This window comes from Ammodytes marinus, assembly GCF_949987685.1.
Source record: "Ammodytes marinus genome assembly, chromosome: 8".
NCBI lineage: Eukaryota > Metazoa > Chordata > Actinopteri > Uranoscopiformes > Ammodytidae > Ammodytes > Ammodytes marinus.
The window spans coordinates 11,096,837-11,119,051 of NC_137212.1; the positions used below are offsets into that span (position 1 = coordinate 11,096,837).

The window sequence follows — 22,215 nt, forward strand, 5'->3', positions numbered from 1 at the left end:
CCTGACCCTTACTGTGATGTCACAAGAAGGAAAATGTAGGGTTAGACAGTGAGACCATAAAACACTCTTTCTGCCTTTTCTCAGGCTAGGATGATCCGATTTAAATTTTTTTTGCACATTTATACTACATAGGATCTCCGAGTTCAATACACCTTCATATTCCAACCGGTGAAGTAGGTCTTTAAGTCTTATTCACTTTAATTTACTTTAAGTCTATCTGTTCCAATACTTTTGCTCACCTAAAAATGTGGTAAAAATGCTATCTTCTCAGTTGTGTATCAGATCCAGATGTAAATACCTGGAAATGAAAGCTTACATGTTGATCTATTGTCTCATATTCATATTTTGGTGTCAAACCCAAATGTTTCCAGTCTACAGCAAAAATAAAGGAATTGGCCTCACTGTTCCGATACTTATGGAGGGGACTGTATATCCTAACTTCCTTTTAACTGAAAGTGAACCACTTTTACATGAGTGACTTTAAAGCACTCTCTTTCCTCTCCGCACATTGAGGGGCTTATCTTCTTTTTGTAGTTTACTCACACTTTTGGAGAACAAGGGGTTGTCTATCCAAGGCCTGCTGTCTGGGGCTTGTCCTGTAACTAAGCCTTCGCCTCTGCAGCATTGTGTTGTAAAGTTTAAGGAGGTTTTCTGCTGCTCACATAGACTGATAGAAGGTAGAGGTGTGAGGCTCCTTTTGTTCTTCTCACTCTCTGGAGCTGCTTTAGGTTGAGTTATATTTGGGAGTTTAAACCGAGGATTCAGTGGTTGTCTGGTGTCAGTGTTCAAATTGAATCCTGTGTAAGAATCTCTTGAAGTTTGTTCCTCTGATTTAGTGACAGATGTGTCGTTTCCATTGCTGCTTTCTGGTTTGCTCACACAGCTGCTGTCTTCTTCTTTGCCCTCCTCTTCCTCGTCAAGCTCCTTGGCAGCAGCCAAAACAGGCATCAGGTCAACACAAAGCCTCATTTTGTTCCCTGATGTCTCACATGTGGTAATGAGACATTTGCTGTTTGATATGGTAACTCCAATCTTCTCCTTTGACCTCTCAGTTCTCAGCCTGGGATATTTCTTTACTTTAACAAAAATCATCTGACAAGAGTTGACTTCGTGTTTTTCTGGTTTCACTGTCCTCGTCTGCTTCTCTTTCCTCATCACACAATGTGTAGAAAGTCACCTTTGGGAGTCTTCTCTGGTATTGTCCAAACATCTCAGCTTTTTTAAGATAAAAGGAAAATATCCTAACTCAGAAGTATCAGATTGAGCTGCCCATATTCTCTCCAGGAGCAGTTAGAAAAAAGCACAAAACAATTAGACTTGGCAGGCCTATTAAGCTGGCTGTTATGGCAACATGCACACAAATCCCTTATAAGGGGGAAAACATTCACTTTTATTTCATAGTATATCAAAGTTGGGAATGGGTTTGAGCTGGAACCACTCACATATGCAGGATAATGAAGATGGTGGGGGTGGAAAAGGCTTTATTTTTAGTAAATTATGACAGGAATTTGTTTGCAGAGGTGTGCCAAAGATTGTCTATTGGCAACATTGATTACTCAGGGTAAAAATACTACTACTACTACTACTACTACTACTACTACTACTACTACTACTACTACTACTACTACTAATAATAATAATAATAATAATAATAATAATAATAATAATAATAATAATAATAACATTGCTCAGATTTACAGGTTAGACATACACGTTTTTTTCCTTTGTTCAAGATGTTCACTAAAAATTAATACAAATGATAGATGTCAACATTGTTTACATTTGGTCCAAAATGTTTTCTACTGGTTACAATAGTTTCACATTAAATCCAACTATGTTTAAATTGTATTCATTGATATATTCAACCTTTATTTATACTCGAGGTATCAATTGAGGAGTGACCCTCATTTGCAATGATGGCGAGAAACAAAAACAACAATAGATACACAATATACAATGCAAATAGGCAACATCAAATTCACCACTGAAAAAAAGAGAAAAAAAAACAATTGAAACATTTAGACAGAGGTGTAGAATGGCTGGAATTAAGATTAAATTGGTAAAAGTACAATATAGCCTAATGAAAACAGTTGCAGGTAGAGTTTGGTAGATTTAAGATAGTAGGCTATGTTTAAATTAATTAAAGGATATGAAGGTATTCATAAAGACTCAATATGAAAAACTTGATTGAAAATCCAAATCCAAAATCCAAAATACAGACTAAATTAATGAATAATAGTACAAATAAGTGTGTCAGTCAGTGTAGCCTATGTGTTAGTGGCTACATTTTTAAAAGCCTGAACAGATGTAAAGACCTAGAGACAGAGTGAGACATCTTACTCACTCCCCTCTTTGTTTGTGTTGATTCACACAGAGTAGAGCTTGTTAGCTTCTCGTTAGCTTCTTACACCACTATCTGCTCTCTTTTCACTGTTCTAGCTTTTGTTTTTCGTCCAAGCTGTTTTTATTTTGCTACACGTCCAGAGCCTGTCATTTTTTTCTTACCATTAATTTCTGAAGGAATAAGATGGTCGTTTTGACAAATAGCAATGAGGAACAGGATATTATGTGAGTAGAAATCAGCGTTAGCACGAATGACAGCTAGCCAACATTTAAACAGCTCGTTATTGAGTTGCACAGGGTTTTAAATGATCTAAAATCTTGCCAGCTCCCTTGTTAGTAAACAACACTCGATATACTACTATTTGGTTGTTTGTTTGACGTTTACCTAAGGTTTTAAGATGTTTTAATCTTCTGTCCTTGTTAGCCTTTAGCAGCTAATCGGCTGTCTGACCTGGGTATGTTAGTTGTTGTCTGAGCCTTTAAATCCATAGATCATATCTGGGTGATTGTTGATAAGCCTTGTTCTTGGCACGTCCTACAACACATTTCATTCAGATCGTGTGCGGTTGTGTGGGGATTTATTTTGTTAACATGTAAAGATCAAGTTACAACAGGAGACGGGGAACATATTGTTTGTTTTTAAACGTGTACAATCTGTGTTAAGGCCAGCTGTAAGTATGTGTTAGAATAAAGTGACATACTATGATCTCTCAGGCAGAGTTGACCTGATATCATGTTGCAGCTAACAACCTGCAGGGCTCATATCGGGCTAAAAATGGCATTAGTCGAAACATGTTGGCCACTCAGAGGCGTACAACCCACACAGCACCCACTGACCTATATTTGAAGCTTCTGTAGGGTGCAGGCCATGGTGCTCCAGGCTCTGACCTATGTAGAAATACAGCAGAGATTTAAAAAAAAAAAAAAGCAGCATAGACATGGTGGGACCATATAGAGAAATAATGAAACATTATCATGATGATCAACCTATGTGATCAACATATTAATTGTATTTTATTTCCGTGCGTGATCAACTCTTATTTTGTCCTACATTTTTGTTTTATTTATATTTATTAAGTCTCTGTATTTTTTTGTACATGTTAAAATAATATAAACAAAACCAAATATGAAACAATAAAAAATAAACAGATCTTAGCAACACATATGCAATGAATAAATAACACAAATAACAAAGTTCCTGTTGAATGGGGGCCAATTTACTAGCGTAAAGCTCATATCTTGTGTTCTGCTAAATGTGCTGCTCTCTTGTGCTGTGCCTGTCACTATCACCCTGTCAACCCATACATTTACATGTCTGTAAAAGGATCACAAGAATCACATATTTGCAGCAGCTTGATGAAGTGTGTTACAGCAAACCAAGAAGTTAAAACAAGTTAACTACATCCCTTCAACATAAAATAACAGCAGTAGTTCCCCCGTTAGGATTTATTGTGGGATTGTATGACTATAAAATATACATTTGCACTATAACCTCTCTTTGCACTATTTATGTCTTCTTTATTCTCATGTGTTTTTCTTAATTCGTTCTTTTTGTGTTGCATTGTTGGAGCCTGAGACATAAACATTTCTTGGCAATGACTGCACCTGTATTTGTTTAGCATATAATAAATAAATATAACCTTAACCAAACTGACATCTTGTCCTTTGTTTTCCCAGCCTGATAGAGGAGCGTAAATGCAGCTCCCTTCCCAACTCTCCTGCCAAGCGAGTGTCTCCCACCAAAAAGAAACAGTTTTATATCAACCAAGCCATCCGCAACTCTGACCTCACTCCCCGAGCCAAAGGCAAGAAGAGCCTCCGCCGACTTGAGAACAGTAAGCTCACATTTCACATGATCACGTAATAAGATATCATCATCCATTGCCTTAATGTCTGTGTCTACGGTGCCTTCAACAATAGAAAAGAGGATTTAAATTGAATCAGGGTTTATTTTATACAAAAAAGTATTAACTTTTTTTAAATCTGTGAATCGATCATTGAAGTATTGCTTATCACCACTGTCAATCTGTTTATTTCTTCTATTCAGCGCGCTTTCTTGCTAATCTTCTTGAGAAAGAGGAGTGCTCCATAGATGATCTGGAGGTCTGCAGTAACCCGGCCATCCCATCCATCTTCACTGAAGCCTGCACCAACGGGAACTACATCGAGGTGAGTTGTCTACAGCTGGGCTTAAACTTTGCTGCCTTACTCGTTATTCCGCAGGAGTGGCATTACGTTTATCTACTTTCAAGTAGAGGTTTTTCCTTTGTAACGTCCTACAAAAGCTTGAACATGTTTTGCGTATGTGAACCAACAGTGACCAATCTAAAAGCACCAATAAAGCATTTATAAATTAAAGCTTGGGTGTTTTGATTGCTATTGCTCTCGTAGCCCTGGAACGACTTCATGAACTGCTCCGGTGAAGAGCAGGAGAGGCTGCTGTCTCTGCTGGAGCAGGAGGGGGCCAAGAAGAAAACCGTGTCCCAACTTCTGAAAGACCAGAGGAACGGTGAGCGTTTCACTTTGTACCTATTTTGTAATCTGGTTCTGAGTGACTGTTTGGCTGATCGTCATTCATCTCTTCACAGAAAATCTCGCCTTCACTGCTCAGGATTGCTTCCAGAGAATCGATCGCAGGCTGCGAGCGACTCTGAGACGGAAACAAATCCCGATGGTGAGTTTGTCAGGTCTCTTTCACTTTTGTGCTTGGAATCTAAAGGTGTTGTTATTAATGAGTTGGATATGTGAAGATTTATAAACAGCTGTCAAGGTATGTACAGTAGGTTAAAGTATAAAGGGAACCTATTGTGCTTTTTTTCGTGTTTTCTGACCTTTCAATGTTGTTAGAATGTCAGATAGTCAGGTTATACGATGCCAAATAATTAAATAATGAGGTACGGGCATTTGGAAGTGAGTCCTGCTGGCTGTTTCATTTGGCTCTGCACTGCTCTGAACATGCTGTCTCAGGAGGTTTTTTCTAACTCCGGGCTCAAAGTGTCAGGGTGCTGTTTTTTAACTTTATTTGCAAAGTCATGGATATACCATACGGCTTAACCACAAATCGTGCTTGAGGACACATGAATGAACCTAGCACTGTATTTGTTTTGTCCTCACAGGGAACTCTGGAAATACTTGAGGAAAACCTTCTGAGCTTCTTCAACGCTCAACCTCACTCAGTTTACACAACCCAACTCGCCAGCAGGTAGAAATCCTTTTTCCGTCTTCTTGAAATGTTAAATGAAGTGAATTTACTTTCCTCTAATTAAAAAGGGCCTTGAAAAGTATTTAAACGTATAACAATTAATTGACAGAAGTCCTGCTTATTTTCTCTCTCCTGCCATCTTCTCTGATTTTCCATCATACTTTTGTACTTAAAAAAGTATGATCGGGTAACAGGCATCAGATGGCTTTCTGTGCAGTGTTTAACAGGTCTTAAGCTCTAATTTAACTTAGCAAACTCTGAAGGAACCCTTTTTTATTTATAGGCTTTCAGTTGTACTACTCAAAGTTTTGAAAGCTTTAGTAAAAGGTGCAAAAAAAGCAGAACATCTAAAATGTTAAATAAGTTCACTTTATAATATAGATATAACATCTTGTTGCATAGTAGTATTATAAACCACTGTGCTGTGTATTGGCATCTGATGAGCCCTAAAAACTCATGTGTTACCCCAAACTAAGTTTCCTGTTATGTTTTCGGACCCTTGCTTTGTTTCAGTGGCCTTTCATGTCAGTTATACCACCTGAAATAAACAGGTTGAAAGCCCCAGCTGATGGATCCAGTTTATTAAATAAAACTAAAAAAAACAGTTTATATTAAATTACATGAAAGCTCTAAAATCCACACAACGACGCGGAGTCGATGAGGCAGCAGGAAAGTCCACACAATAAACCACGCCAGGATGTGGAAAAATGGTATTAACACACATGTAATTCCAACTTCATTGCGGAGAAACTGGTTGACTGTAGAAATAATTCTCATTTTGGATCAAGTTGATTGTTTAAGTGGTTAATTTTTTCTGTTGTTTGTGTTCAGCTTTGAGAGACTGCTGCTTCACGCCATCTGCCAGTACATGGACCTGGTCTCTGCAAGTGAGTGGAAACCTGTATTAGACAAACCAGAGCATTACATCACTCTAGTCAGTGAGGTTGATGTTTGAATATCTGTTAGTGTCCATGCAAGTTTTCGTTACAGGCCTTCAATTTTGTTTTTAACAGGTAACATTTTGAGGAGAAATATTGGAAGGAAGCATCAGTTTATCTATATCAAACCAAATATTAATACCTGCATTGACAGTCCTAGGTTCATAGATATAACAACAGCACATAAACAGTGGTAATTACATTGTTCTCTGTTTACATAATCATATTAACTCAGCCTGGTGGGACTCTAAAAGCCAGCTTTCAAGTATAAAGAGAGTGCTCAAAATCTGTCTGTTTGTTGGACCCTTAGGTACAGACTGCAACGGGTCACGTCAGACCGAAGTGTTGAACAAACAAGGAGACTTCCTGCCTCCTAGAGCTCTGCTGTCCGCCTACCTGAGCTGAGATCAGGCCCATGTTTCTGCAGGCAGAAGCTCCCAGAGGTGTAGCTCAGGTGCGAAGTCTGTATGTGATGTCTGTAATAAGCCCAGCTCATAAAACAAAGCTAAACAATGCTTGTTTCTTTTTTCTCTAGTGGGTTTCTGTAGTACATTTTCCGTTAAATTTATCCATAAACAAATCAGAGATTATCTGATTAAATTTATCAAAGTTTATCTGATTTTCTTCAGTTTCACATGTTAAATTTAGGCTTAGGTTAGCATTCCGATATTAGGTTGACACACACCTAAGAATGAATTCCCATTGTGTAGAAAATAACCCTTTGATTTGGGTAACATGACTTCTCTTGCACCATCCTCAGGCAAGACTTGATATGTTCTGCCCCGATGGCAAGGATCTAAGAATAGAAGAGACGTTCAAACTTTTTTTTTCATCCATCAAACAGTTTGGTTTCCTGCTTTATTTAATAGAACATACTAATAGGAACTACTGTTTCCACACATAAATTAATTCTCCAAGCTTTAAGTATACTTTGTATATAGGGGTCTATTTATTCTTATTTTTGGTAAACTGTAGTCATCTCAGGATCTGATATGTGATGTGGAATTTACTAGGAATAATTAGCGATACAAGCGCATTACATTTGATGCAGTAAAATAAAGAATATGCTAATTGTCATTAGCATTGTGATAGCATTATGGCAAACGTGATTTAAGAACCTGTAAATCCTTAAAGCAACAAATTAATTAACTGTTGATCCAACTTAATAAGTTTAGACCTAATATACAACATCACTTTTTAATGCAAATCAGTTGTCATTTTCTCATACCCACATGCCCTCGCACTTGTCATGTCAAACATTTAACGAGGTGTTGGCATCACTAATCCATGAATTATGGTCTCTTTTCTAAATATGTCACATATGTAACAACTCCCCCACCTCCACTGATTATTAGTTAGACCTAAATTGTGAAGTCTTGTTTAATATTAATTTCAAAACATTTATCACAGTGAATAATGACTACATTAAAATAAGATGATGGAAAATGTACTTGGAACCAGTTCATGTTGTATAAAGTCTCTGTTTATGCGATAAGCACAATATGTTAAGGTGCTAAGAGACGGAGGAGCCGCCCTTATGCGTCACTGCCTGAAGGATTAGCCTGTAGGATTAGTATAAATCAAGAGGTGTGAAGCATGAATATTAATAATCTCTCTACATCATATGCACAGACACAGAACTCATTATTGTAGATACATGTTCTTTTGGTGAAAAATCAGGTTCATATATTCTCTCGACATGAATCTCTGAATTATGTTATAGGAAAAAAAGAACTCCCACTTAAGGCTCAGTTTCTCCAGGATCAACTGAAGAATTTGTTTTAATCTTTTCCTTGGCTTATCACTTTGTCTACACCGGACATGTTTCAGCTGCATTTCCTATGTTGTCTTAGGAAGGATACGCTTCCATTTTTGCCAACAAAATTATTTTAAATCAATGGATTAACAACAGTGACTTGAAGCAGTGTGTTTGGGCCTAAAGTTCAAATGTATTTTGTTCCTTTTACAAGCTAGTTACATGATTGTACGGCCGCGCTGTGGCTGATCCAGTGCAGATGTTTACTTAAGCTGCTGAGGTGCTGCCTTCATTGGTGTAGACAAGGTGTAAATGTTACTTCAGTCATGCTCAATGATAACAGAAAAGATAAGGAAACTATACTGTAGTTAAAACCAACTTCCATGTACTTTTGGCTTTATTTGTGGGTTTCACACAGAGTGCTTGCTCAGCTTACAATTAATACACAGTTCTAACGTTCTTTGTTACATATACAAGTAACATGGTTTAATTTACACTGTATATACAGTAGACATTTTACTGGTTACAAGAAATAACCATATTTAACCCTGAAAAAGCACTTCTGCCTTATGAAAACAAGTGTCTATGTTGTGTCTATACATACGGTATATTTCTACATTTGTACTTGACTCGATTATGGAAACAGGTTATTTTAAAGGGAGAAAACGCATATCCTACCCCCAGAATTTATTTCTGTACTGTCATTGGCAGTGTACCAAAACAACCAAAGTTTTTTTTGTGGAAATAAGTTTCTCTGGCGTCTCACTCTGAATGTTATGTAATGATCTCACATGGTGTCATTTTATGTGTACTGTATCTTCAGGATTAACTTGTTACGACCATTTTCATCCGCAGTGGCTTGTGGGGTGCTGCCAACTTTTTAAACACATGAAGACATAGATGTGCTGTAAATAATGAAACTCCGTTATTTGACTTGTGCCAATATTTGGGTGAGAAAGCCTCTAATAGTCTGAAAGCGTTATACACTAAGCTGAAACCTCTTTGTGTATATACTGATATGTGTGTACTACAGTACCTATTTATTATTATGACTGCAACTATTAAAGGATTTAAGATATTTTCTTCTCTTTTTTGTGATTATCTGATCTTCATAAATATGTACAGTATAAATATCAGATTGGGGCAGTATATCATCAATGGAAGTATACTTTTACTTTGCAAAACCCCACTCCATAAATACTTCAAGTTAAAGTACATAAGTATTGGCAACAAATAGTACTTTTCATACTGAGGAGTCTTATATTACTATACATTGTACAGTATATTACTGGATACTATGATGATGTGTTGACATTTTGTTAACTGTTAGTGTTGTAGTCAAGACAACTTGAACCAAGACCAAGTCATAACCATGAGCAGAGTGTATCAAGACCAAGGCAGGGTGAGACAGACCAGTGCGAGTCCCACACTGCATAACACACTCAGAATGAAATATGGAACAAGCAAACCATACGCACTCTTCAAATTGCACTGAAATATCCATATCCCCACAAATTAATATTCTTCCATTCCCCTTTTGTGATTGCCATCTACTGTACATTTACATTTGCATCTAGCAGTAATATCCCAGCAGCAGCCAATCTGCAAGTCAACCTTCCTTTCCAAATAGTGAAATACCTCCATATTTAAGGCTCAAGGGAGTAATGCTTTCCACTAGGTGGCGTAAGAATACAAAGAAATAAAGGCCAGTGTAGATAACAGTTATATGGTCTATGGTCATCTAATTCACGTTAGTGCACATATGGTACTGTTTTGAAAAATTGGAACTGTAGGATATTATGTGAGCTATATGTGGGGTAGAAGGAAGACAGTGAGGAAGATAAATGACAGGTTGATATAGGTGTGGAAATTTGCCCTTTGATACACTAGTTTTGAGTGGGGAAAAAGCCTGCCAACAGAGTTGCAAAAATGTCAAATCGGAGAGTCTAAAAAAACACGTCATAACATAAACACAGTGTCAACTGACCACTGCTGCAATACTGAACTTTACTTTACCCTGAATTTGTGTCTCAAAAAGTAAATCATTGTACACTGTATATATAAATGCTGCTCAATGTCGAACATTTAGAGTCAAACATTGAAATTGCTGTATTTGCGTATCATTCATTTATTGTTTTATATTTGTAGAGAACAAATGAATGCGTTTATGATATCATCCAAACTCTGTATTAAAGATAAACCCCTTTAGAAGAGAGGCTGGTCGTTTTGAATACAGTCCCAATTTTTTTTTTTATTATTTGCTGTCAAATACATAAGTCTGCAAGTCAAACACGAGTAAGGTATTTGCATGAAACAGGAACACGGTAGTTCTCTGTTTATGTAGTGTACATTAAGGATATGGAAGTTTTACCATGTAAACTTGTTTGTATCAGTACGAGGTTGTCTTGGTTTTTTGATGTAGGCTATACATCATAGTGTCTATAAAAGTAATAATCTCCTATAACTTACTAAAAATAGCGCAGGTTCGATTATTTTGATATCAAGTGTGAAATCATTGATTTAAAATGTATGCTATTTGATTTCTCCCTATGTCAGTGTAATGGACACATTATTCTCCTGGATCCCATTTCATCTGATGAGGCAAAGGAAGGATCATTTTGCAGTTTTAGAAATCTATATAAATATTACACGTTTTAATTCACTTTTGGAAGTTGATTACGCAGACTGTGACTTTTTAAGCTGTCAACTTTGGGATGAGGCATAAAGAGACAAAAATCCATGCAGTGAGTTTGTTAGCTGTGGCTTTCTTTTCAAAATGGGCAGTTTTAACTTATGGCTTGCTGTATGTGAAAGAGCCATTCAACCTAAGCTAAATTAATCACTTAAACACCTTCATTTTTGTGGAGCTTCTAATAATTTAATTTAATTTGAAGGGTTTTTAGAGACACAAAATTAATATACTGTATGCCTATGGCTTTGTTTCTGTATAGTAAAATAATTGTCTTGATTATTCAATGCATGCATGGATTCATAATTTGTCAAGTCTAGAAAACAGTGAAAAATGCCTGTATGTTGATCAAATCGCTTGTTTTTTTTCGTCAATTTGACAAGCTGACGTTTTTCTCTCAAAAATGTAGGCTACTTCAATGATTCAGTTGCTTTGATAGTTGTTTTCAATTAACTTGATGTATAAGAAACTAATTATAGTTTGCTTGTGTGCAAATAAGTGGCTGTCTAAATCAATAGTCAATGTATGATGGGTTAATCTATGAGGTAGGCTATTAAAGAGAGATTAAATGTAAAAAGTCTGTTTGAGTTCATGCATCATATTTTGCAGACTCTCACTCTCTGCAACTCTACCTTGGACCTTGCCCACTCCCACTTTATAATAAAATTCCCACCCTTTGCATTTACGGACAGCCCCTGCACTGGCGGGAGGGAGGGGAAGTGTGTGTGGAAGGGGGGGGGGGAGACATGGCCTCTGATTCAGAGGTTAGGAATTTGCATCTGATTACTGTTTGTCAACCAATGATGTGACTGTGCAGGCTGGAGAGTCTCTCCACGCCTCTCGTTCTCTCTCTGGCTGGCTGAGCGTTGCGGGCTCTCTATCTCTCGCTCACACCGACACTCAAACTCTGAAAACACAATTATACGCAAAAGTCGAGTGCGTGGATATTATGCAGTCACATGAAACCACTTTATTCGCAGCTGATAAACACACGAACCACCTCTCCTCTTCCTCTCATTTTGGCTGCTACTGTGTTTGATCGAAGAGGAGAGAGGAAAGACTGCATTCACAGACGAGGAAAACAGGAATGTTTCTTCCGGTTCCAAAGAGTGTAAAAACGGAACGGAAGCCGATGGGGTAAGTTTATTTTTCTCGTATATTTCGTTCGCTTAATTATGTCTTTATTGTCTTGTATATTTTTTTGATTTGTGTGGCTTTCTTCTCTTTTTGTTGCTTCTGTTTTACTCGTCACAGATTTTTTTTTTCTTTTTGGAATCGATGTGACTTTATCAAATTGCTTCATAATCAATAGTCTAACTATTGCTAAGGTAGCGGATGGACTCACCTGCCATATGTCATCCAACGGACGTAATTTTACCTACGCTGTGTAATGGCACTATTACTTGTATTAGGAACCAATGAAAACGCCGGTGTTCTTATTTTCTTGTTTATTTTGTACAAGGTTTCCACAAGGCCAGTTACACAGAATTTAAAAAAATAAACCAATACGACGAAAGTGCTCGTAGTGGCTGTCAGTTGGCAAAACAAAAACTAGCTAAAAAGTAGTCCTGTAGTTTCTGCTAATATTTGAATTCGCAGGAGTAACGTTCGAATTCGACCGTTAACCTGGTTTTAACATAATACTGGCAGTTCACTATCAATAATACCTCGGCTAATTCATTTTATATTACAAGTTAATCATTTACAGTTTTATAGGAAAAACTAAATGCATGTTTTCGCTAAAAACGATTTGTTGGCTAAACTGCTCATTAAAGTGAATTTGAAGTGCCAGCTCTCACGGTGGTGGAGGAACGAGCAGAGTAGAACAAGCCTACAAAATTGGATTTTTTAAAATAGGCCTACATGCCTATATTTTTTAGATGGCAGATATTTTTACAATGCCATTTATAAACATCCAACAACTTCACAGGACCACCCTGTTGCCCTTTAAAGTTGGATATAATTATAAAAGCCTGTGCATGTGACTTTATCGACAACTGGGGCCTTTATGAAAGTTTGGTCCGTCAACAACATGGCATATTTGGGGGGGGGGGATGCAACGCAGAGACATAGTAGGCCTAGGCTGATTTTGAGCTAATCTTTATAGATGAAATAATCTATTACAAATAATCTATTGCCTAGATGTTGTAATATTGTGGTAGCCTAATTATTATTATTTTTTGCAAAGGCCAGGCTACGCAAATGCTTCAAGTAGTAGAGGAAACTGCTGAATCTGCTATATCACTGGATTCACTTCAGTCGGCTAAAACTAGCCTGGCATTCCCAGACCTGCCACTAGGCGCTGGCAAATAAAATGTGTTCAAGATATCAGGGTCTGGATTTCCAGGCTAGGCTAAAACACCACTTAAGGCCAAAAACGTCAGAGACGATGAGAGGAGGAGTAAGGATTTATCGTATGTTTATTTCCTTCTTTAACATGCACAGCAGCATACAGATCCCAGGAAAAGAACAATAGCAATATTCGGCTCGTGATGACACGCTAAACAGCTGTTGCAACCGGCGAATCGCGGCCGTTTAATAACGTGCATAAATTATAATTTATAGAGATCGGGAAACTCCATGCACTTACTCACAAGGGCGATGCAACCAATTGAACCAACCTCAGGGAGAGCACGTTTCAACCGTGGATTGATAGGTGGTTACTGCGGCAACGTGCACGCTCACACAACAGAGAGAGAACGAAAAAGAAACTTCACTGAACAGGCGCTCTGGCTGACTGACGTGACGGCGCTAACTGACAGTTATAATGCCATCCACACTGAATAAAACACAACTTAAAACACACCGGTCTCCTCTCTAGCAGTTTGTGTAGTATGGAGCCAGGGGTGCGTTCGGATTACACAGTTTATTCAATCAATTCATAGTAACGCACCGCATTTAACGTTCTGTAACGATAACGGCGTTGTAACGACGGAAAAAGTAATTAGATTACCCGTTACTGAAAAAAGAACGGTGTTACCTAACGCCGTTTAAAATAATGTGTGGGAGAGTGCGTTTGTGTTTATTTTAAACGGCGTTATTCCCAACACTGGTCAAACGGCAACGCAAGTAACGATGGTGCTTCGGTGAGTACAAACATGTTTCTATATGCTAGCCATTATATTCTTCCCTATATATAAACATGTTTGTACTCACCCAAGCACGCATCGTTACTTGCGTTGCCGTTTGACATGGCTAAAACCTGATTTTCCTGCATCAGTCAGGGGTATCCAAGGCAACAAGCTAATATTTCCACTGGCTCTTTGTTTGAACGCGATCTAGCATCTATGATCGATTGCTCTTCCTTGTGTCCCCAACATTTTACTCTGAATTTCATAGATGGGATTTTGCAGTTGAATTTGGCACTTTGAATTTTTTAACATTGAATATTTGATTTTGAGAACATTGTAAAATAAAGGTAAAAATTTGTTGTTTAACATTTAATGATTTAAATTCAAATGCAAAAAATTCAGATACATTAGGCTATTTCAATGCGGCAAAAAATTCAGATACATTATTTCAATGCTGCAAAAAATTCAGATACGTTATTTCAATGCATAAATATTCAGTGCTTAAAATTCAATGGCTTTTTATTTTCAAAATCCGATGACACTCATTTACTTCCATAAAATCCCTCAAATTGTTAGTCCTGTAGAAGTGCAAAGCAAAGGTGAAGTAGATGGTTACAGGAGCCTGTCTGCATGGAGTGACATGGACTCAATGAGCTGCCTTCACTGTTACAGCATGATGGTGGGAAAACACAGCCTACATAACAGGCAGTGACTGTTTTCCTCAGTAGACCTATGACATCACAGGACATGTAAAAGGGCTGCACATTTTCCCATCCCAAGTGGATTCAAAAAGAGCTCAAGAAGTTTTGTAATGTATTTTGGAAAGGTCTGACTGCTTGCATCCGCTGTCAAACCTCACAGCCACAACCAAAACTGATTGGTTTGTGGGTTGGAGTTATTGTTTCTCACCAAGTAGCCTATATGACGGCTGGGGATTACAGGCAAAGGAAGCTGGTTTGGTGGAGCAGTTTGTTTTAATGACCTCAGGATAGTCTATGTATTTTCTTAGGCAGGGAACTAGTCATTGTTTGCTGGTGAGATCCCTTTTAACATGCGACTCGGAAAAATAATTGTGGGCAGGTAAAATGCCAAACGCCTTCCACGTCAATGTGGTCTTTAAAGGTTTAAAGTGTGTGATGCAAAATTGTGGCACTTGCCACGTGTGGCTTTCCAATGTGATTATGAAGCACAGAGAGATTATTAAGAGAGATTTCCAGGCCCATGTTTGCACCCTGCACCCCACCATCTTCCAATCACCTTAGAGAGGCTTGCCCAGAAATTACCACACTAATCTGTTTGGTCCAATCTGGCACATGGTATCATCTGATCAACTGCACCAGCTCGGTGTTACCAAAGGAGAGAAATACTGCTGCAGCATTGACATTGTGATTGGCCCCATTGTGGATAAGAAACATATGGTCTGTGATCAGGTTCAGGTCTTAAAATGCTTCCCTTACTTTTTTCATATAGACTGGCCCCAATAAGTAACATTGCTTATTATGAAATCGGGTTTACACAAAGAAGCTTGTTGTCCCTCCTGATTTAAGGAACTGACGCCTATACAGTATTTTTGTAGGAACCTCTAAGTTTTCGTCAAAGAGGGGGAGTTGAAAAAGTGGCATATTTTGACTTGGTGATTATCAATAATAATGATGTTTTGATCTCACTATATTTAGTTAGGCTTAAATGTGGATGAGGGTTTGTAAAGTTACTAAAACCGTTAGATTGTCAACATTAATGGTTTAAGACCGTATAGACCGCGTAAATAATATTTAACGATACAAACGGAGTATTGCCTCAAGAAAAACCCTCTGTGGTACTACTATAGGAGGAAACCTGAACAATAAACTGATGTAATCTAATCCAATTAAATTTATACAATGTGCTGTGACAGTGCTTTAACGGTTGGTCAGCAGAATGTGAATCAAAAACTATTTTAATAATTGATCATCATCAATAATTTAACAGGAAGAGATGCCCTGCTGGCTGGTCTCAACGTTCCTAATTTGACCATTTGCTGCTTTTCACAGTTTTAATATATTTTTTACTTTAATATTTTGGGCTTTTTGACAAATCCTCATTTGCAACAACACATTTAAAGTAATTACCTTTACATTTTAGAAGAAGATGTAGGGACGTTTTCAATAATTTCTGACAGCTAGGAGAAGTGAAATAATTTTATTTTAATTGAAATAAAAGGATTGTTAATTGCAGCCCTAAATTCATTCTCATATGCAGCTCCAATCATATCAGATGTGCATTTTAAACGAAAGCCCAACATAAGCTTCATACTGGTGTTTTGGCCATCATCTATGTCTTTCTTGTCATGGGTTTGTGGCTGTATGTCTGCCGTCTAACATGTTGTTCTGACGTTGTGTACTTTAGGTACCCGCAAGTGTACTTGATTTGATCTGCATTAAAACCAACTCAGGTTCACACACAAAGTGTTAGCATGTTTGTCATGTTCATCCCATCTACATCCAGAGTTTTGGATGTTTGCACATGTAACACCTCTTGCATGTTTAACTTTGTTTAATGTACATATCAAGATGCAAGGGCCGTCCGTTGTGTCATTCACACGTTTACAAGCACGAATCCATCAAGCTTCCTGTCTGTCGTTTGATCTCTGCCCGAGGGTATTTGAAGAACATTTGGAAAGCTCTAAATATGCAAATAACATGCTTGGTTTGCCTCCTAGCATTATAGCTGGCAGTTGGCCACAAAACTGGTTATTGGCTGTGAATTAACAACAGACAAATATGCGCAGACAAGACAAATAAGTCTGACGCCTGTTTGTTTTCTTATTATCAAACTATAATCCTTTACATGGTTGTAAAAGCTACTTTTTATGTTGTCAGTGCAAATCACCCTTCAAGCCTTAAGAGTGTGGGCTTTGGCTTAAGACCTACGCTACACATTGTGTCACTTGAATGTTTCAGTAATAAAACCCACCTGTAAATAACAGCATGAATTGTATTGCAGTGAGTGTGAGTGCTGTCCGGACACCGCAAGTTTTCCTGACATTTTAAATGTAGTAGGAGTCAGTGTGGCTTGGCTGGCTTTCAGCTGTTCCTGTGCCAAAAGCTACATTTCTGAAGGGCCTGTACAGCACGTGGGGCTTTAACTCTGTTATCCTGCCAAAAAATGCAGAAAAAAAACACTCACAAGTTACTTCACTGCCTGGGCCAGAGCCAGGGGGGAATCCCGGCAGCGCTGGCGGTGACGCAGGCAGAGAGTAGACCAACGAAGGGTCGGGAGCTTTCGGGATACCCTGCAGTTCCTGAAGCAAGCTGCTAGAAACAGTTGTAGGCTTTGTGTATTCAGTCAGAGGGCGACACTTGATTCAATGTCAGCCTGATCTATCCTGGTACTTGTCTGCCTGGATACCAGCAGCACACGGCTGTGACACCCTGACACGTCTATCAAACCTTAGGAGGATATCAGATCCACACAGGCATTGCTGATGGTTTTTATTTATCACATGAAACTATAATCCACATTCAAATGTTTTTGTTCTGGGTGCCTCCACGAAACGCTCTTTATCTAAGATTTCCCACCCATCCATCACCTCTCTGCAAACAAAGCTCTTGATTGTTGAAGCTCACAATGCCATGACATGACTGCACAGTCACCATTATAAACCAACATGTTAATCCAGTTTGGAACATGCCATTCAGTGATAATGCAAACCCTATATACCCCACCTCTCTCTCACAAGAGGAGCTATCATCATACCGTCAGCCTAGAGCAACTGCAGTGCAATGAACTCTGCGAGCAGTGGCATGCAGCAGCCGGCCTCCTGAATCTCAGCTTTTAGCAAAAGTCAGTTTGAACACATGAGGAATTTGACTTGGTGGGTTGCTTCTAAAGCTCATAATTACCAACGGAATTACACAGATTGTATGATATACGGGTAAATTGTAGAGGCACTACAGTGGTATTTTAGCTATGTGGGGCAGTTTAATGTAACGTTTTGCTCAATGTTCAAATTGTTTTCTGGTAAAGGTGATAGCACTTATACTGTATGAAGCTATGTAACCGCATAATAAAGGAAGTAATTGAAATATCCAGTGAACTGAGACAGTACACTGCACAGAACAAATGCTATAGTATCCAGTACAATAGCCCCTCCTCGCTCATCTCTATTGTTGTCAAGCCTGGGTTAGCATAGCGAGACAGTCAGGGTTTTCCCTTTAGTAGTGATAGTATTTGCTATCTTAAGAATGGCCCGCGTCTCTCCACCAGAGCTATCATCCCATGAGATTTGTGTTTGCTTTATGTCTCCATGTGAAGCGGGGGCTAAGGTTTTAACATAGCAAGTTAAATATCAATCAATTCAATTTCATCTGAATCAGAAGAGGGACTTTTTATTTTTAATTCCAACAATTACCTGAGTTCAAAACATTTTCTCTGTAATGAAATCAGTTGTTGCTTGCTAGTAATCTAGCTAAGAGGCCTACTGAGCTCTTTGTATAGCACTCTTAAGAAGCTAAATAAATACATAAAATGTGAATTTCCCAGCAATCCATGTACCACGTGGACCAGCAGGCTGGCCCTTCCTGCCCTAAAATTAAGTCAAGCTGAAACACACTGCAATTGCAAAGCAGACTTCCGATCATACATGCTGTAGCCTCAGTTTGCTATAAATGCCTTCCAATCTTGCTGTATTGCACAGCTGACTCCTGTTGCTTGACAGATAGCCAAATATTTCACTGCTGAGAATTGGATCACTGGATAATTTTTGCTGTATGCCAATTTGATTTATGGCATAGCTGGGGCTAATCAGATTTGAATCGCTGTGGCTGGAAGGGGTCAGTGGAAAGTGCGTGACGAGCCTGTCTGACACTTCCTCAATGATCTTGTTGTTAGTGCAGTGGGTCTCAATGGAGCCTGTGTTATTGCCTTGCAAAGGAATGTGAGAGAGGGACATAATCAAGACCAGCACCAGTGACCGACTTCTTGTTTTCATTTTTCCGTCCCTCTTTTTTTATGTAGAAAGGGTTGTGAATGGCTACTGTTGGGCTACTCCCTACATAGTTACTCTATAACGTTTGTCATATTAAATGCTGACCAGTGTTTACAAAAGTTATTGCTTAAACAAAACTATTGAAAAATGAATGAAAACATAAAAGTGTTCTATCAACATAAAATATTAGGCAAAACAATATATATAATAAGAAATATTATAAGAATTGTTCCAGGTTTGTATTTACAAGCCTGTTTTACAACTAACATAGCTTTAGTGTACAGGGCACATGGTGCATGACAGCTGCTCCGTGATCATATGATAAACCCTGACACCATTTACTGTACATTAAAGCTGAATACAAGTCAGTTTGGAGTCTTTCATTCGATACAGGTGTGGCATGACTGAGCATGAGATAGCTTATTTGATAAAGAAAAGTACAGAACAGCAAGTAACACCCACAAAAACTCATATCACAATCCAAGGCAGACATTAAAGTACCACCCACACTGATTGGGTTCTTTAGGGGAGTGAAGAGCAGAAACACAAGCAAGAAAGTGCCTGGGACCAGTAAATAAAAAAAAAATCTTGAGTTTTTCTACTTTAAGAGAGAGCTGTGTATTAACACCAGATTCATTTTTCTGCACACACAGTACGGACGGGTAGTCAATCGTGAGGATCACTGATTTTACTAACAAGCATTCTCCAGAATCACTGACTACACCGTTAAGGATTGTGGTATTAGAAAAAGGATTCGATGCTCATTGTAAGGTTTGTTTGACAGTCTTAATGTCTACTGCACCAGTAGCCTGTCTCTAATGTATGTGGGTGTCTATACAGTTTGTTCTTGTGTGTGAGGCGGTGTGGGTCTCTTTATCTCGTTGGAATTAGACCCTTAGTCCTCGTCCTTATCACTCCTGTCCTGTTTGCTCAGACTGTGCAACCTTCCAACTCTCAAATGTGGGTTTAACAAAAGGAAAAGAGGATTTACCCATTAGCTCTCATCGTTTCTACTTCATCCTTCATTGAGCCACACTCCGCAAAGAGTCTTGTCCCCGCCCCCAAAGTATCCCAGCAGGCCGGCTTGCTTTTAGCCAATTAAGGTGTTAAATTAGCCCTAAGGGTCTCGTACTCAGCTGTGCATTTTTAAGGGATTGTCTTTTTGGGTTGCATAAAGCTTTTTTATTGCAGTGTGTGATCATTTCTAAATATCCGGAGGGGTAAATTGCCTCTCCCCCCTCTTCCCTCTCTGTGAGGTCAGAGTTCAACTGATCTGGAGTCCTGAATGTATTGCTCAAAGACAGGCGTACAAACATAGTGGATGCTTGAATCTGATTCTCCGTCCTGACTCCTGAATAATTATTCTGCACTGCTGCTGCCCCCAAATTCTCACCATTGAATGTTCAAAATATGAACATGGTGGAAGAAAGTAGTATTATTTGAAGTTATTTCCTTCAAAATGGCCTTAACTTAAACCTCCTACGAGGAACTTTTAAATGTTTCTGAAAATGTTTAATTTTTTTTTGATGATCATTAATGACCTGTAACAGCAAATGAGACCATCAGCGAAAGCAATGTTATTTTTATATCATTATTTATGCGTTTTCACTGGTACAATTTCCCGGGAACATAGAAAATGATTTACAGCATGCAGAATGGAACGTTCTGTGTTACCCCCCATGCCACTAAATCAAAGTTTACATTGCTTCACCATCATCACATTACCATTAATAATCGAACAAAGCTTCACCATAAAAGAGGTTTTTAAGGGTTTTAATCCCATGTCCCACTGCTTGGTATTGCACAGAGCTATGGTTTAGATATGAAATGTCTTATCACTCAGGCCAAGGTCTGGTTGATCGTAATGTGTGAGAAGAAGATACAGAAGGCAACCCCCTAGCCATGTTGCACAGCGTTTCGCCCAATGTAGCTCTACCAGCTTTTTAAAGCCTTGTTACCCTAAATATGTGTGTAAATCAATTTACCACTTTTGGAGTATCAAGCAACAGGAATCTTGTCCCCTGATGATAATGAGAACTAATTTAAAGTTTTGAAATAAAAAAAATCAAGACAAAATTCAAGGCAATTCAAGACAACATTTTGGAGCAATGTGCGCCACACAACAGCAGCTGATTGCACCAGGATCTTGAGTGTTGGTTCGTGAAGAAAAGGGAAGAGCATGGAATGCCTGTGTTCACCGGTTTCTTGTGTTTATTGAGCATAAGCATAGCACGAGGAGTCGGTTAGAGGTGCGCCAATTATTGAGATCTGCTGCTGTAGAGCTGAAATCAAACCTGCAGGCACACAGTTAATTTTTCTTACTTTGGGGAGCACACATTTAGAAAAAAAGGGGTGTACATCCATAGATCAATTCATCGATTCATTGGGTAGAGATCAAACGCCCAAACATTGATGCATATAGCCGCCTTTAATATACGCTATAATACGTTATAAATGTAACGGGTTGTGTTAAATGGGCATATAATATTAGCTCTTATATCGATCACATACCCCTGAATCCAATCCCATCGAAGTCGTATCACGCAGACTTTGTGATATCGGCAAATAATATTGTATCGCTGTCTAATGAATCGATCTAATATCGTATCGTGATGAACTCCTGCTATTTACACCTTACGTAGAAAACCCTCCCCTTTTCCTCCGTCTTTGGCTCTAAGTCCTCTTTATTGCACATCGAGTACTGTGTTGTTGTGCGTTCCTGTCAGAACACGACAATTATGGCTGTCACATGTCAAAGGTTTTATAAGCATTAAAACCTCCCTCCCCATACGAGGAAGCAAGGAGAACGTGTGTAGTGACGCAACATAGTTTGCACCATCCAGCAGAAAGGAAATCTGAAGCCTGTGATGAATATGAAACAAACGACCACTTCTGCTTCCCTGTGCACAGGAAGAGTCAACAGAACAGCTTTGTTGTTCACTTCTGTCTTTGAAATTATATATGTGACACACACACACACACACACACACACACACACACACACACACACACACACACACCGAGAGACGGACAATGTCAAAGGCAGTGTTGTTTTTGGCTCAAGTATGGGTTGACCAGAAATGTTTGCTTGCTTATTTGCACAACAGGCTCAAAGTGTGGCTGCTTGACATGTTGAGTAATGGGTATTGTAAATAATATAGTCTGCACATACAAACAAGCAGTGCGTGTATGTATGGGTTGTTATGAAGGAAATTTGCCTCTGTCACCTAACACAAAATTAATGAGGAGC

At 38.6% G+C, this 22,215-nt stretch overlaps 1 protein-coding gene across 1 annotated transcript; it reads left to right on the forward strand.

Annotated features, from left to right (window-relative positions):
• Positions 1-2,375: 2,375 nt before the first annotated feature.
• Positions 2,376-9,317, forward strand: r3hdm4 (R3H domain containing 4). Its single transcript, XM_080033341.1, has 8 exons — positions 2,376-2,568; positions 4,021-4,178; positions 4,391-4,512; positions 4,735-4,852; positions 4,932-5,017; positions 5,460-5,545; positions 6,377-6,432; positions 6,794-9,317. Exons 1-8 carry the CDS (start codon positions 2,528-2,530, stop codon positions 6,886-6,888), a joined length of 762 nt encoding a protein of 253 aa, XP_079889467.1. The 5' UTR covers positions 2,376-2,527; the 3' UTR covers positions 6,889-9,317.
• Positions 9,318-22,215: the final 12,898 nt, after the last annotated feature.